General features: G+C 38.6%; 1 protein-coding gene across 2 annotated transcripts; it reads right to left on the bottom strand.

Moving 5' to 3' along the window:
* Nucleotides 1–1,799: 1,799 nt before the first annotated feature.
* Nucleotides 1,800–13,149, bottom strand: LOC756584 (tryptophan--tRNA ligase, cytoplasmic). 2 transcript variants are annotated; one of them, XM_030993116.1, is made up of 10 exons: nt 11,273–11,504; nt 10,768–10,889; nt 9,745–9,853; nt 9,150–9,269; nt 8,451–8,636; nt 7,516–7,616; nt 6,279–6,391; nt 3,986–4,159; nt 3,301–3,441; nt 1,800–2,133 (listed from the first exon to the last, which is right to left on the bottom strand). In XM_030993116.1, exons 2-10 carry the CDS (start codon nt 10,880–10,882, stop codon nt 1,975–1,977), a joined length of 1,218 nt encoding a protein of 405 aa, XP_030848976.1. In that variant the 5' UTR covers nt 10,883–10,889; nt 11,273–11,504; the 3' UTR covers nt 1,800–1,974. The 2 variants fall into 2 exon arrangements, with proteins under 2 accessions (XP_030848976.1, XP_030848975.1); XM_030993115.1 differs by lacking the exon at nt 11,273–11,504 and adding an exon at nt 13,022–13,149 and having other exon boundaries at nt 1,801–2,133.
* Nucleotides 13,150–13,179: the final 30 nt, after the last annotated feature.

Raw genomic sequence — 13,179 nt, 5'->3', positions numbered from 1 at the left:
CTATAGGCGACATGTTTACATGATATAAAATGTCACCTCAGCAGGATGCACTGTATGCAACTGTTATTCTACTTGCTCTAGCATTGTCATGTTATTTACACTTTAATGCGATCTCGTAGCTTATAATGCTTTTTACTGAAATGTTTCAATAACAGAAAGATAACCTTTGCAAACTGCGCTCTATGAAACTGTTCAACTATCTGCTTTGGCGACGTAATATTATTTGGATTGTAATGTGTACATAACATTACAAAACCTAAATCTTATCCATGATGACTTTGTTAAAATCTAAGTCTTATAATTCCTTTTACAAACTTCATTGTAAATAAACTTGTCTACTACTTGCTATACAATGTAGGCTATTATTGGATTACATACAATGAGCCCATAATCACGATTTTCGTAGCTTATTAGTGATATTAGTTATTATTATATTTTTGATCAATGAAATCCTGTGCAGTGATTGGTTAACAAAGCATCATGTGACCAAACATAACATTGCTATGATGTAACCGTGACGTCATCCATGGTATAATACAAAATGTTACCTTCGCAAAATGTACTTTAGAAATGTGTAATACTAATTGCTTTGGCAGTGTTATATTGCATGAAATGTAATGCGTTCTACTAGCTTGTCGTGCTTTTTTGTGACAATTTTAGTACCATTAAACAATATAACATGAATTCTTTTAATGTGTTCATAAGCGCAAAACATCATAGCCATTCAATGATATTTATGTTAAAATATCAGTCTTATAATACCTTTTCAAAATGCAAGGTAGGCCTGAATATAATTTGATATTACTTGATTGGCTGTTTATTAATTATTATACAAATGGTACGATTTATAATCACACTACCTCAGAGCTTAGCAATGATGTTTTCAAATTAAAGGGGCACGTTCCCGCCAGTGTAGTGTAGTAAGAGCCGTATTCTGTTGGTGTCAATAGGCAGCTATAGCACCGTCCGCCAGCGCGTACGTATTTTGAACGCCCTCTGTAATACGGGGAAAATGTCCCTTTAAGGCTATCTTATATCTACCTTCACAAAAAAACTGCGTTGTAAATATATTTTTCAATTACTTGCTTATCAATTGTGATTTACAAAATGCATAATGGGTCCGTAACCACACATCCTTATAGTTTATCAATACTCAAATCTAAAGATAAAGTTGAGTTCTAGCCATGCGTTTGAATTGTGAAAGAAACTGTTTAGAAGCGATTGGAAAAGGTTGATCATGTAACACATATGTATTGGGTATGACATGAGGTTTTGGGGTCCTCAAAATGATAAGATGATAACAAATTTGCCCAGTCTTGCTAAAAACAGCATACCCCTTACACAGAAATGTACACATGGCACTACACTGTGACTTGAGGGTGTTTTCACAACCTCTAGCTGTTAGAGGTCAAAGTATTACAGGCATCGTTTAACAATGTTAAATCTGAGATGCTCGGCCCTACGTGCTATCAGTGTCTGTGATATGGTGTAATATTGAAGCCCTAAACAAATGCGCTTTAAAATGATCAAGAAGTGCCTCAAAAAAGTTAAAATCTTTGAGTGACCGGTTTTACAATACTCATTTTGCCCAATAGACTGTAGTGTTATGAAAACCGTTTGGCAAACAGTTTTCAAAATTTGTAATTCCAATTATAAATATCTTGATAATCAAACAGGCGATCGGCTTGTAAAAGTCATGGGGTTCCCGACTGACATACATGTTTATAATTATCATTGCAGCATGAGCTAATTCCAGAATTTTGGTTCAGAATCTGAGACAAAGTTACCGGATCCCTTTAATATGAAAGGCATTTAAAGAGCAGTCATTTACAAGTGATCTTTTCTGTTTATATGATACTCCCCCGTGCTAACATTTCCCCCTTTTTCAGAACTCAACCTTCAGTATTATCTGTGCAAACTGCAATATAAATATATTATCATGTCAATCGAAATCAAACGTATTCAATCATTGTTTTAAGCCTTATGGTTCAGTTTTCTTGCGGTCATGTAGTGACGTCGTAGGTCATCGGTTACAGCCTTCCGCTTTTTCTGGATATCACCGATGATCGACTGTAAGATGACGATAAGTTCTTTCTTGAGTTCACCGGTCATCATCCTACCACTGCTGTATTCCTGAAAGAGAAAGAATGAGTATTACCGTCATCATCAGCATCCTAATCCTCATTTATACCATCATTATCAGCACCATCATCACCTTCATCTTCATCATGATCATGATCATCATGATCATCATCACCATCATTATCATCATCATCATCATCATCATCACCATCCTCATTACCATTATTATCATCACCATCATCATCTTCATCATTATCATCATCACCATCATCATCACCATCATCATCATCATCACCATCATCATCATCATCGTCATCATCAGCATCCTAATCCTCATTATCACCATCATCATCACCATCATCATCATCATTATCATCATCATCATCACCATCATCATCATCACCATCATCTTCATCATCATCATCATTATCAACATCCTAATCCTCATTACCATCATTATCATCACCATCATCATCTTCATCATCATCATAATTATCATCATCATAATCATCATCTCCATTACCATCATAACCATCATAACCATCATCATCATCATCAGCATCCTAATCCCCTTTACCATCATTATCATTACCTTCATCATCTTCATCATCATCATCATCATCCTAATCCTCATTACCATCATTATTATCACCTTCATCATCTTCATCATCATCAGCATCCTAATCCTCATCATCATCACCATCATCACCATCATCTTCATCATCATCATCATCAGTATCACCATCATCACCATCATCATTATTATCGCCACCATCCCCTTCATCATCATCATAGTCATCATAGTCATCATCATCATCACCTTCATCTTCATCTTCATCATCATCATCATAAACATCATCATCATCACCTTCATCTTCATCATCATCATCACCATCATTGTCATTATCATCATCACCATCATCACCTTCATCATCATCATAATTATCGTCATCATCAGCATCAGTATTTTGAGGACTCCATGGAAGAACAGAACAGAGCCATTAGGTTAATGGCTCTGAAATGGACTATCCAATCATTCTAATATTGTTATATAAGTCTTTGATTTTGTTATATTGTGTTATTGTTTTATATGATGATTTTCGAGAAAAAAACAAGCAAACAAATAATGATCACCATCACCATCATTGCCATCAGCATCAGCATCATCATCATTACCATGGGGGGGGGGGGGGGGGGTGACGTCAAATGTAAACGTACTTTTTTGATGTAGGCCAATCGCTCGTCGTCCTCGAGGAAGAAGCTGAGATATTGATATGAGATGTCGGTTTCACAGTCGCCTCCATTTTCCCGGTGCTCCTTCTCCGTGGCTCCACCTCCCGAGAACGCGTATTTATTGATCTGGAAAATAATAGTAAACAGGAAATAAACGAGCAAACGAAAATTAACGATAACAAGAACAACCTATAATAAAAATCACAATAGTAATAATGCTATTAAAAAGGCCTAGTAGTAATAATGATATGGAAGATAATGATATTAACAGTGACAATGATAATATAAATATGATAATGTAATGCAGGCGCGTACGCAGGGGGGGGGGGGTGGGGTCAACCCACTCAAATTTGTTTGTGTGTGGGTATTGGAGGAACCCCCCTCATTTTTGTAAAAATTAAAACAAAATATAAATAAATAAAATGTATGCTAATGGGTGACCTAAAAAGGTGACCTTACCCCCCCCCCCCAAGCGAAAGAAATGTCGATCGGTCAAATTGTCAAATTTCGGGACATCCCCCCCCCCCCCCCCCCCCCCCCCCCAAAAAAAAAAAAAAAAAAAAAAAAAAAAAAAAAATGTCATGCGTAACTTTACAAACAACTTCATGAAACACCCCCCTCCCTGGGTTGAGATTGGCATGATAAGTTGAATTGCTTTTAGTATTGTTACCTTGTTCTTGATGTCTTCTTGTGAATCGGTGAGAAAGATGGATGATGTTTTATCACTGGCGCTCATCTTGGTCCGAGCTCCCTGAAGCGCTGGGAAGAACGTTGAGTGAATGAGGGCGGGCTTCAAGTAACCCAGCTTCGGTGCTACGTCACGGGTCATCCTAAAGTATGGGTCCTGAACAAAAAGCGATAGCATTAATTATGATGATGATGATGATGGTGGTTATTTTACCTGACTGTTAAGAAAGCATAACTGCTTGTAAGTAAGCAACCAGACGGCCGACGGCTTTGGGTCCTCTCCGAGGGACCTGGTAATGAGGATTAATGCCTTACCAAAGGGCACTAGCGCATCAACTTGGTTTCGAACCCGCGTCACCGGATTACGAGACCACTGCTCTACCGACTGAGCTATCGCGCCTCCTCCTGATTGATTGTACAAAAGTTATTTTGTTTGGTAAAGTGCCAACCGGTCACCATGACAGATTGGCATATTAGGGAAGAGAAAAAATTATATTGGTAAAAGAAGGACCGTTGAAAGTATTTGTATGAACCCTAAAACTATTATGTTGATATCTGTTGTATGGAGGCAAACCGTTAAATTCCTGCTAGCCAAATTTGCACATGCAACCACTATGTCCAGCATTGGAATTTGAATGCAGTAATAACCAGAAGCAGAAACAGAAAAAACCTCCATCCGTATTTAAAGCGAGAGAGCCGTCGGTCTCCATGTGAGGAAGGTCATAACTCGCTGTCATCAGACATGGTGAAAATACTATTATTGGGTGTAGAAGTCTGCACACATGCAGCAAACCCGTAGCCCCGTCAAGAAATACCCTCTGGTCTTTTGGAGAGTCTTTGGGTGAGGACAATCTTAGTGATAATTGGCAACACCTGTTATTGGGTTAACACCCGAATGGTGTAGAATTCCTCGTGAGAGCCCACTACTTTAAATTGTTAAAGCTGCACTGCAACTGGACTACTCAAGAGAACAAAACGACGAAAAGGGAGGTTTATTTATAGTGTGCTAGGCCTCAAACGGTCCTTCAAAAGTGATGAAGATCTTCTATTGTCGATATAAGGGCTAATGATATCTAAGTGTATCAAAATGAAGGAAGTTTAAATATTCGTGTGCATGTTTACTTGATTGAGTTTTGAGTTTAAATGTAGGGTATTTTATCGACGTCGTAACGTGTGAGAGCAACTTCCGGTTCCTGTACCCAAGCATCCTTACAGGGGTATCTCACTGAGCGGAGAATGCTTACGAACGTTGCGAATTTTGGCAGTTGGCGACTATTAGTAACTGTAAGCAAATGTTTGCGACAGTTTTTGCGAAGATTAGCAACTATTTGCCAATCCTTTGCCAATATTTGTGAATGTTTGGGACCTTTTTACGAATCCTGGGATTCCTGGCGAAACCCCAAATTCGCTACGTTCGCAAGGGTTCGCTGCTCAGTGAAATACCCACTTACACGCGCGCCATGCCTTTAGTGATGCAATGTGGGACATGGCCGCCGGCCCATTGGGGCAGTGTGGGAAGCAGATGGCAGTATGCGTATACCTGAATCAGAGCCAACCATAAACATAGTTTGGCCAACCTGGTTTCACTGGGTTACAACATGACGTATATTCTTTTGTTTTGTACTTGCCCAACAAAGCAGCAGTCGCCATTTTGTGTCCATCTCGAACCGGGTTGGCCAGACTCTGTCTTTAGATGCCTCTGACCTGCAGGAGTGTCAGTCGAATTATCCCTTCTTTACCATGCAATGAGAGGGGTTTGGACTATCGTGGAGGTTATTTGGGATTTTAATTGGTGATCAAGTATAATTTACTGCTTGTAAGTATCGGCTTGCATGGTGATGTAGATATACAGTAGGCTTGCAGGTGCACCATGTGAGAGAGAGAAGGAGGTTTGAGGAGTACTGAAAAGGACTCTCAGAAATCTTTCTTGAGGGTGTGTAGTCCTGAAAATGACTGTTGGTATAGTCTTGAAAAGACTGTTGGTTATCAGCTTACAGTTCTAAGGAGAACTAAAGCGCTTGGAGATGATGAGTGGCGGGAGTGGCTCGACGTTTCGAACAGGTTGACTATCCGCCGAATATCCTGACGACGGATAATCAACTTCCGAGAGTCCTTTTCAGGACTCCTCAATCCTCCTTGTCTCTCTCACATGGTGCACCCGCAAGCCTACTGTATATATATCTCACCTGATCAATGGCACATGGGATCAAACCTTCTTCTCTCTCTCACATGGTGCACCCGCAAGCCTACTGTATAAGTATAATTTAGTATCTCACCTGATCAATGGCACATGGGATCAAACAGGGGACGTCTGAAGCGTCCCCGAATATCTCAGGGAACGAGTTGCTGAAGGATGGTGTCGCCTGAATCGCTGGGAAGCTGATCTTGCCTAAGAAAAACGAAATGCAATGATATGATTTCAAGTTCAAGTTCAAATTTATTTATTTCACTTTATCAAAGATAACATAATTGAACATAATGAACAATGGTAATTATTATAACTAAACATACAATATAGAAAACATAATGTACATGATAATAGTTATAACAGAGAATACAATTATATAAATCAATCAATAAAGTGGGGGATCTACTAAAAAGCAAAGCTTGTATTAGGTCCCGGTTCATAGGTTTTTATATATAAATTAGGGTATCTGAATTAACATATTTACAAAAGCATATGATTTCCCGAGGATTATCTTTAAGTGACGCATATTACTAAACATATCGTAAACAATTGAGAAAAAGGAAGAGTTCTGTGCTTTCCTCAGCATAAACAAATATATGTATATACATTAAATAAAATAGTAATAATTATGATGATGATGATAATATTTATTAGATTAATGCTATGATACTAATAATAACGTAATAATGATTATAATGATAATAATAACAACAATGATACCCAAGCAAGCCGCATAAGTACCAATAATGTTTTTTTTTTTGAGGACCTGGAATTATTATTATTATCCAGCACAAGACTGAAAAGTCAATCCTGGTGATTTGCAATACTAGTTATTCATGAATACCCGAATGGTGTCTGATCCCGCACGAGAGCCCATTATATCGTAAAGCTTATCTGCTCTACTTTGTCCAGGAGGGTTTAGACCACACAGCGGGGTCACTGACAGGTGGCTATCTCATCAACTCAGCTCTCAAATAACATAAGAAATAGGGGATCATGGGGGCCAACAGACATAGATGTGGGACGTTTTCTATATAGAGGGAGCAAGTAGCTATAAGCAGTACAATAGGCCCTTTAAAGCCCCACTGCACTACGTATAGCTACTTGCGCCCTCTATATAGCAAACAATTCCTAATCGGTGCCTGTTGGTCCCCCATGATCCTCTTTTTCTTATATTAATTGAGAGCTGATTTGATGAGATAACCACCTGTCAGTGACCTTGCAGGGAAGTCTAATCCCCATGGCCAAACTAGTACAGACGGGCTTTGAAGAGGCCTAGATAGATTAATTTGATGAAGGAAAACACAATCTCTGTTAATATTTACCAATGGCATCACTTTCGTTGAATCCGAAGATCCCTCGGACCTGATTGAAGGTCACCAACTTCTCGACCTTTAACATGTTCTTATAGAAAGCAGGAGAGGACCTAGGGCAAAGACAACATGTCAAACGTCAAAGGTCAAAGAAAAGGTTTATTGTCCGGGCAGCGGTTTTAAGCGCACCCTTCAAATCAATAAATAGTACTAAACAATTTTAAGGAGTGTGTCATGGGAAATACTGGTTAACGCCATCTACGTTTTCTTTTGGACAACTGCACGTAAACGAATAAACCTGATTAACTGGGTCAGCGCGCTAGCGTTCGCGAAACAGACCGAAGTTCTCCTCGCGCTTCGGTTTCGCGTATATTGCACGGACGTGAATGCTGCGGTCGCGTCGTCCGTATAGTCGTATTAGGGACTTTTAGAATTGTCGAACGACAACGTGGATTGCTACGATCGACGTACTTGTAATGCACTGCCTTGAATGGACGTCTCACGTATCAGTCCACGCAAATCTAAAAGTCCCTATTATACCCGATTGGCCCCGAGTAGGCCCACGGGAAAGACACATAGTCTCGTCATGACACACTCCCTTTTAAGTAATAACATCACAAACAACAACATTAACAATAATAACGATACTAATGATATTAATGTAAATAATGATGATGACGATTAGGATAAAACTATGAAGAGGAAACAAAATTAGAAGAAAGAGAAAAGAAGATGAAGAACAAAAATTGAAGGAGATAAGAAAAAGAGAGAGAAGAAAAAAAAAGATAGGGGCTAAAAACAAAGTTGAATGCGAAGATATAAAATACCACACATTTTTACAAGAAATATATAATAATATACTATTAAAAACAAAACGAGGACGGGGAAGAAGTAGCAGAAAGAGAAAGAGGAAGAAACTTGAACCTCTCCATGACACTTGTACTTACGTGATGTAGTCAATGTTCGAGAAGATGAAGGTCTTATCCTTATGAAACCCACAGGAAATGATATCCTTGGCGTTCTGGTAGGCGAGCTCCTGGGCGACGTCGGGTGTTTCTAACTCTCTCCACAGAAACTTCTCATCGTCAGTCATCTGGACAACGAGGGGGACGTCGAAAACATCTTGCAGCCACCTGCATTTATGTAATGGCAATTTTGGAGGTTATATTATTCATAGGGCGACATATCATTTAGTGTCTTAATACCAAAGAGTTTTAACAGAAAAGAATATAACAAAGAAGACAAAACAACCAATTCCTCCCCACCCCTAAAACACAAAATAAAACAAATCAAAACAAAATTACATAATAACATGAAAAGACAAAGACAAGAAAATGTTATATTAGCAACGGACTATCAAATAAAAGGAAATACTAGATATGCCCCCCTCTCTCTCTCTCTCTCCCTCTCCCTATCTCTCTCTCTCTCTCTCTCTATCTCCTTCCTTCTCTCTCTCTTTCTCTCCCTCCATCTCTCTCTCTCTCTCTCTCTCCCTCTCCCTATCTCTCTCTCTCTATCTCCTCTCCTTCCTTCTCTCTCTCTCTCATTCTCTCCCTCCATCTCTCTCTCCCTCCAGAGGATGACTGTATCAAGTACATGAATCAAGATTATGCGGCACAGTGTAACCCATACGGTCGCATACTCACTTGGTGAAGATGAAAGGAATGAGATGGCCGACATGCATCGACGATGAAGAGGGCCCTCTACCGGTGTAAAGGAAGAAAGGTTTCTTCGCTTCGTACAAATCCAGAATGAGATTCAGCTCCCTTGAACAAAAGCATAGAATTGAAAACTCGTTATGAATGTTACGAACCATTTAAATGCTAAATAAAAATGAGTATAACGAAAATATTATTTTTTCTACAGCTAAAATGTATTCAATCATCTTTAAAAAAAACTTCGCCTTGCTGTTTATGGGCTAACGGACGAGGAGTATAAAGAAAAGAGAGAATTACATAAAACCGCGCGCGCGGAACCCAGGTGGAACAACCAATGTCCAACCTGGGTTCCGTGATGGCCATGTTTTAGGCAAGTGCGTACATTTTAACTTATCCAACAAAGGCCCTAATACTCGACACGTCAACTTTACATTCTTGAGTTACGAAAAGTAACACCCCCCAAGTAAACAACAAAAACAACAAAAAATCAGTAAATAAGTCAACCGTGAATCTTTTATTTGTACATAATTATATTGCAAATCGCTCATCTTGGAAGAGCCTGAGGCACGTGATTTAAACTGACCTATGGGAGAAGAATATTCCTCGCCTGAGAAAGCGATGCGGCTTATGCCCCGTCACAGCCTCAAATCTCTGTAACATCGCCTCATCGATGCGCTCACTACCGAACTGCCCTGAAAAAAAGAGAAATGCAAAAAAAAAAAAAAGACAATGTTTTGAACACGTCAAACAAAGAATGATGTAGGCTGAATGCTAAATATTGACGTGTAATCTGACATATTGGTAACATCGCGTCGATCAATGCGTTCACTACCAAACTGGCGTGGAAAATGAGAAATGCAAACTCAATGTCGATGTTGTGTACCGATCAAGCAAAATCATTAGGCAGCCAGTCAACTTTAGAATTGATATATTATGTTGTTGTTTGAACAAAATGCTGTGGATATAGGCCTAATTAACTTATTATGTGTTATATTAGGAAAGCTCTTAACATGACTAATTCTACATAGACGTTGACGACAAATGAACGACAACATCATTGCACACCCAAATATCTACATCGACACCAGGTGGACTCCCCCCCCCCCCCATACACAAAAATCCCCATGTCTTATGTTAATACTCCCCCTTATGGAACGTTGAGGGAGCTAAATTCACAGAACGTTTTTCGCTTCTTCTGTACTCGCAGGAGGCTGGTTATTCAGTGGTAGAGCAGTGGTCTCGTACTCTGGAGGTTCCGGGTTCAAAACCCAAACTAAATAGATGCACTAATGCCTTTTTGGTAAAGGTTTAATCTCCAAGTCACTCGCAGAGGACTTAAAGCTGTCCCCTAATTCCTTTCTTAATTAGAAGTCAGGTAAAACAAACAAACAAACAAACAAACTTTGTTTTCATAAGTCGTCTCAGATCGCCATTAGGGATTTTTAGATTTACACGACGAGAGCGTAGACTACCGCGTGTGACATTGTGTTAAGGCACTGGGCCGTGCCCGGCAGTGCCTTAAAAGGACGCCACACTACCTTAAAAGGATGTCACACGTGGCGGTCCACGTTCTCGTCGTGTAAAGCTAAACGTCCCTATTACTTACTGATGAGCTTCTCATAGTCCACCCCTTTATCCGATGTGGTGACTACTTTCCATGGATCCACTATTTGTTCAGGCTCAGCGTCCTCAGACTCACGAAGCTTTTTCTTCTCTGCCATTATTTTTCTAATGAAAAAAGAAGAAAATAACGATAGTAATCGGACCTTTATAGCGACTTTTTAAGATGATACAAGGCGCTATCCCTTAGAATGAAGATTTATTAAGAATTTTATAGGTACATGTGCGTTCACAGACTTTTTCTTCTTTAAAGAAGTCAAGTGTTTAAGTACTATTTCTCAAAAATGCACAGAGTTAGTATTAATGTTCTGTGAATTATTCAAGTGTTTGCATGTCGAAGATGGAGAGATGACCTAGCATCATAAATGGGAACGGCTGCTTGGACTAGGATAGCTAGAGACAGAAGAGAATGGAAATGTTATGAGGAGGGCTTTGTCCAACATCTGGATGAACTTTAGCCTGATAGATAGATATATGTCAAACTATCTTACCTTTCCCCCTCTGCAATCTACTAAATCGACAATTCAACTTTTCTCAGACAACAGCGATTGAATCCCTGACGCGTACTGCTCGACGGTTTACCCGATACTGCGGCAGTAGTAATATGTCGAGGTTAAATATTAATGCATAATGTGAGGCACGCGTAAAAGATAATGCAACGATTCGTAAGAGCATACGCTTTAATATGTAACCAAGCAACTTATACTGCTACTAGTTCTATCACCACTGCTACTTCTACTTTGTTTTGGACGACGACTACTACTACTTCCACTACTACTACTACTACTACTACTACTACTACTACTACTACTACTACTTCTACTACTACTACTACTACTACTACTACTACTTCTACTACTACTACTACTACTACTACTACTACTACTACTTCTACTACTACTACTGATACTAATACTACTACTACTACTACTTCTAGTACTACTATTACTACTACTACTACTACTACTACAAGAACTACTACTACTACTACTACTACAACTAATACAAATACTACAAGCGAACATCGCTTAAGAGAGTTCAACCTTAAATTGCTGTACAACATACTACCTGTTAAAAAAAATCTTTACAAATAGAGATTAGCAGACGACAGATACTGTCCCAAGTGCCATGTCATAGAGGACATAGTGCATGTGTTTATCGAATGTGAACAGAATAAAAATTTCTTTGATTATATCAAACATGTTGTAAAGTACACTTTTAATATTGATTTTGTCATGAATATCTCCTGTTTACTTAAGATTAATATTGATAGCGAGATAGGCGTTGTAACAACGATCGCATTCTGGTGTATATACACAATGTTAGTCAACCGGAATAAGTATGGATTTAATGAAAACCGTTTCAAACTAAGATACGTATTTAAAAGGGAAATCAAAAAAAGAATTGTTGTAAGTCAGGAGCTTAAAAAGCCAGACCAGAGATTGCCAAAGAAACTGTTACAAGCACTTTAGATGAAAATATTGTATAGTTGAGAAAAAAAATATGTGATTTTATTGATAACATTGTGCGTCAATTGTATTTGTTCTCACAACTTTATTTTGATGTTAGAATGTAAACAAACACCTCATTAGAGGCACAAAAAAAATACAATTACTACTACTACTACTACTACTACTACTACTACTACTACTACTACTTCTACTACTACTACTACTACTACTACAACTAATACAATTACTTCTACAACTAATAGTAGTTCTACTACTACTACTGCTACTACTACTGCTACTACTACTACTACTACTTCTACTACTACTACTTCTAGTACTACTACTAATACTACTACTACTACTACCACTACTACTACTACTCTACTACAACTACTTTCCCTACTACTAGCAATGCTACAACTGCCACTACTGTGACTACTACGACTAGTGATGCTACTACCACTGCTACCGCTGCTTCAGTTGATGCTATTGCATCAACTACTATTTTTCTCCTTTTCTTATTCTTCTTCCCTTTTTGCTTGTTGTTGTTATTCTTCAATCTTATTTTTCTTCTTCCTCATATATTCTATTTTTTTCTTGTACTTAACCAAAATCACAATTAAATTACCACTTCATATACAACCCTAAAATTTTTAATTACTATTGTTCCTCTAATGTTAATCGTTTTCGATTTCCTTTCAGTTCTTAAATCCTTCGCATTAAACACCATTTTTAAGTAGTAATACTTTTGATTGATAACTTAACTGTTTGAATGTCGAACTATCTTACCTTTCCCCCTCTCCAATGTACTGAATTGACAGTTCAACGTCTCTCGTCCAAACTCAGACAACAGCGAGTGAATCCCTGTCGCGTACAGACTGCTCGACGGTTTCCCCGATACTGCCGCAGTAGTACTTTGTCGAGGTTGAATATTAATGCATATTGTG

The sequence above is a fragment of the Strongylocentrotus purpuratus genome, unplaced genomic scaffold (assembly GCF_000002235.5).
Source record: "Strongylocentrotus purpuratus isolate Spur 01 unplaced genomic scaffold, Spur_5.0 spur5_scaffold_20, whole genome shotgun sequence".
Lineage (NCBI taxonomy): Eukaryota > Metazoa > Echinodermata > Echinoidea > Camarodonta > Strongylocentrotidae > Strongylocentrotus > Strongylocentrotus purpuratus.
This window is presented reverse-complemented; position numbering and strand designations above follow the sequence as displayed.

What these genes read in the sequence shown, in the direction of transcription:
- LOC756584 (XM_030993115.1), bottom strand. Translation starts at nt 10,882, where the DNA reads ATGGCAGAGAAGAAAAAGCTTCGTGAGTCTGAGGACGCTGAGCCTGAA. An exon ending in GGAATATTCTTCTCCCATAG is followed by an intron (nt 9,270 to 9,744) that starts GTCAGTTTAAAT and finishes CTTTTGTTCAAG; the next exon opens with GGAGCTGAATCTCATTCTGG. An exon ending in TCCCATGTGCCATTGATCAG is followed by an intron (nt 4,160 to 6,278) that starts GTGAGATACTAA and finishes CTTTTTGTTCAG; the next exon opens with GACCCATACTTTAGGATGAC.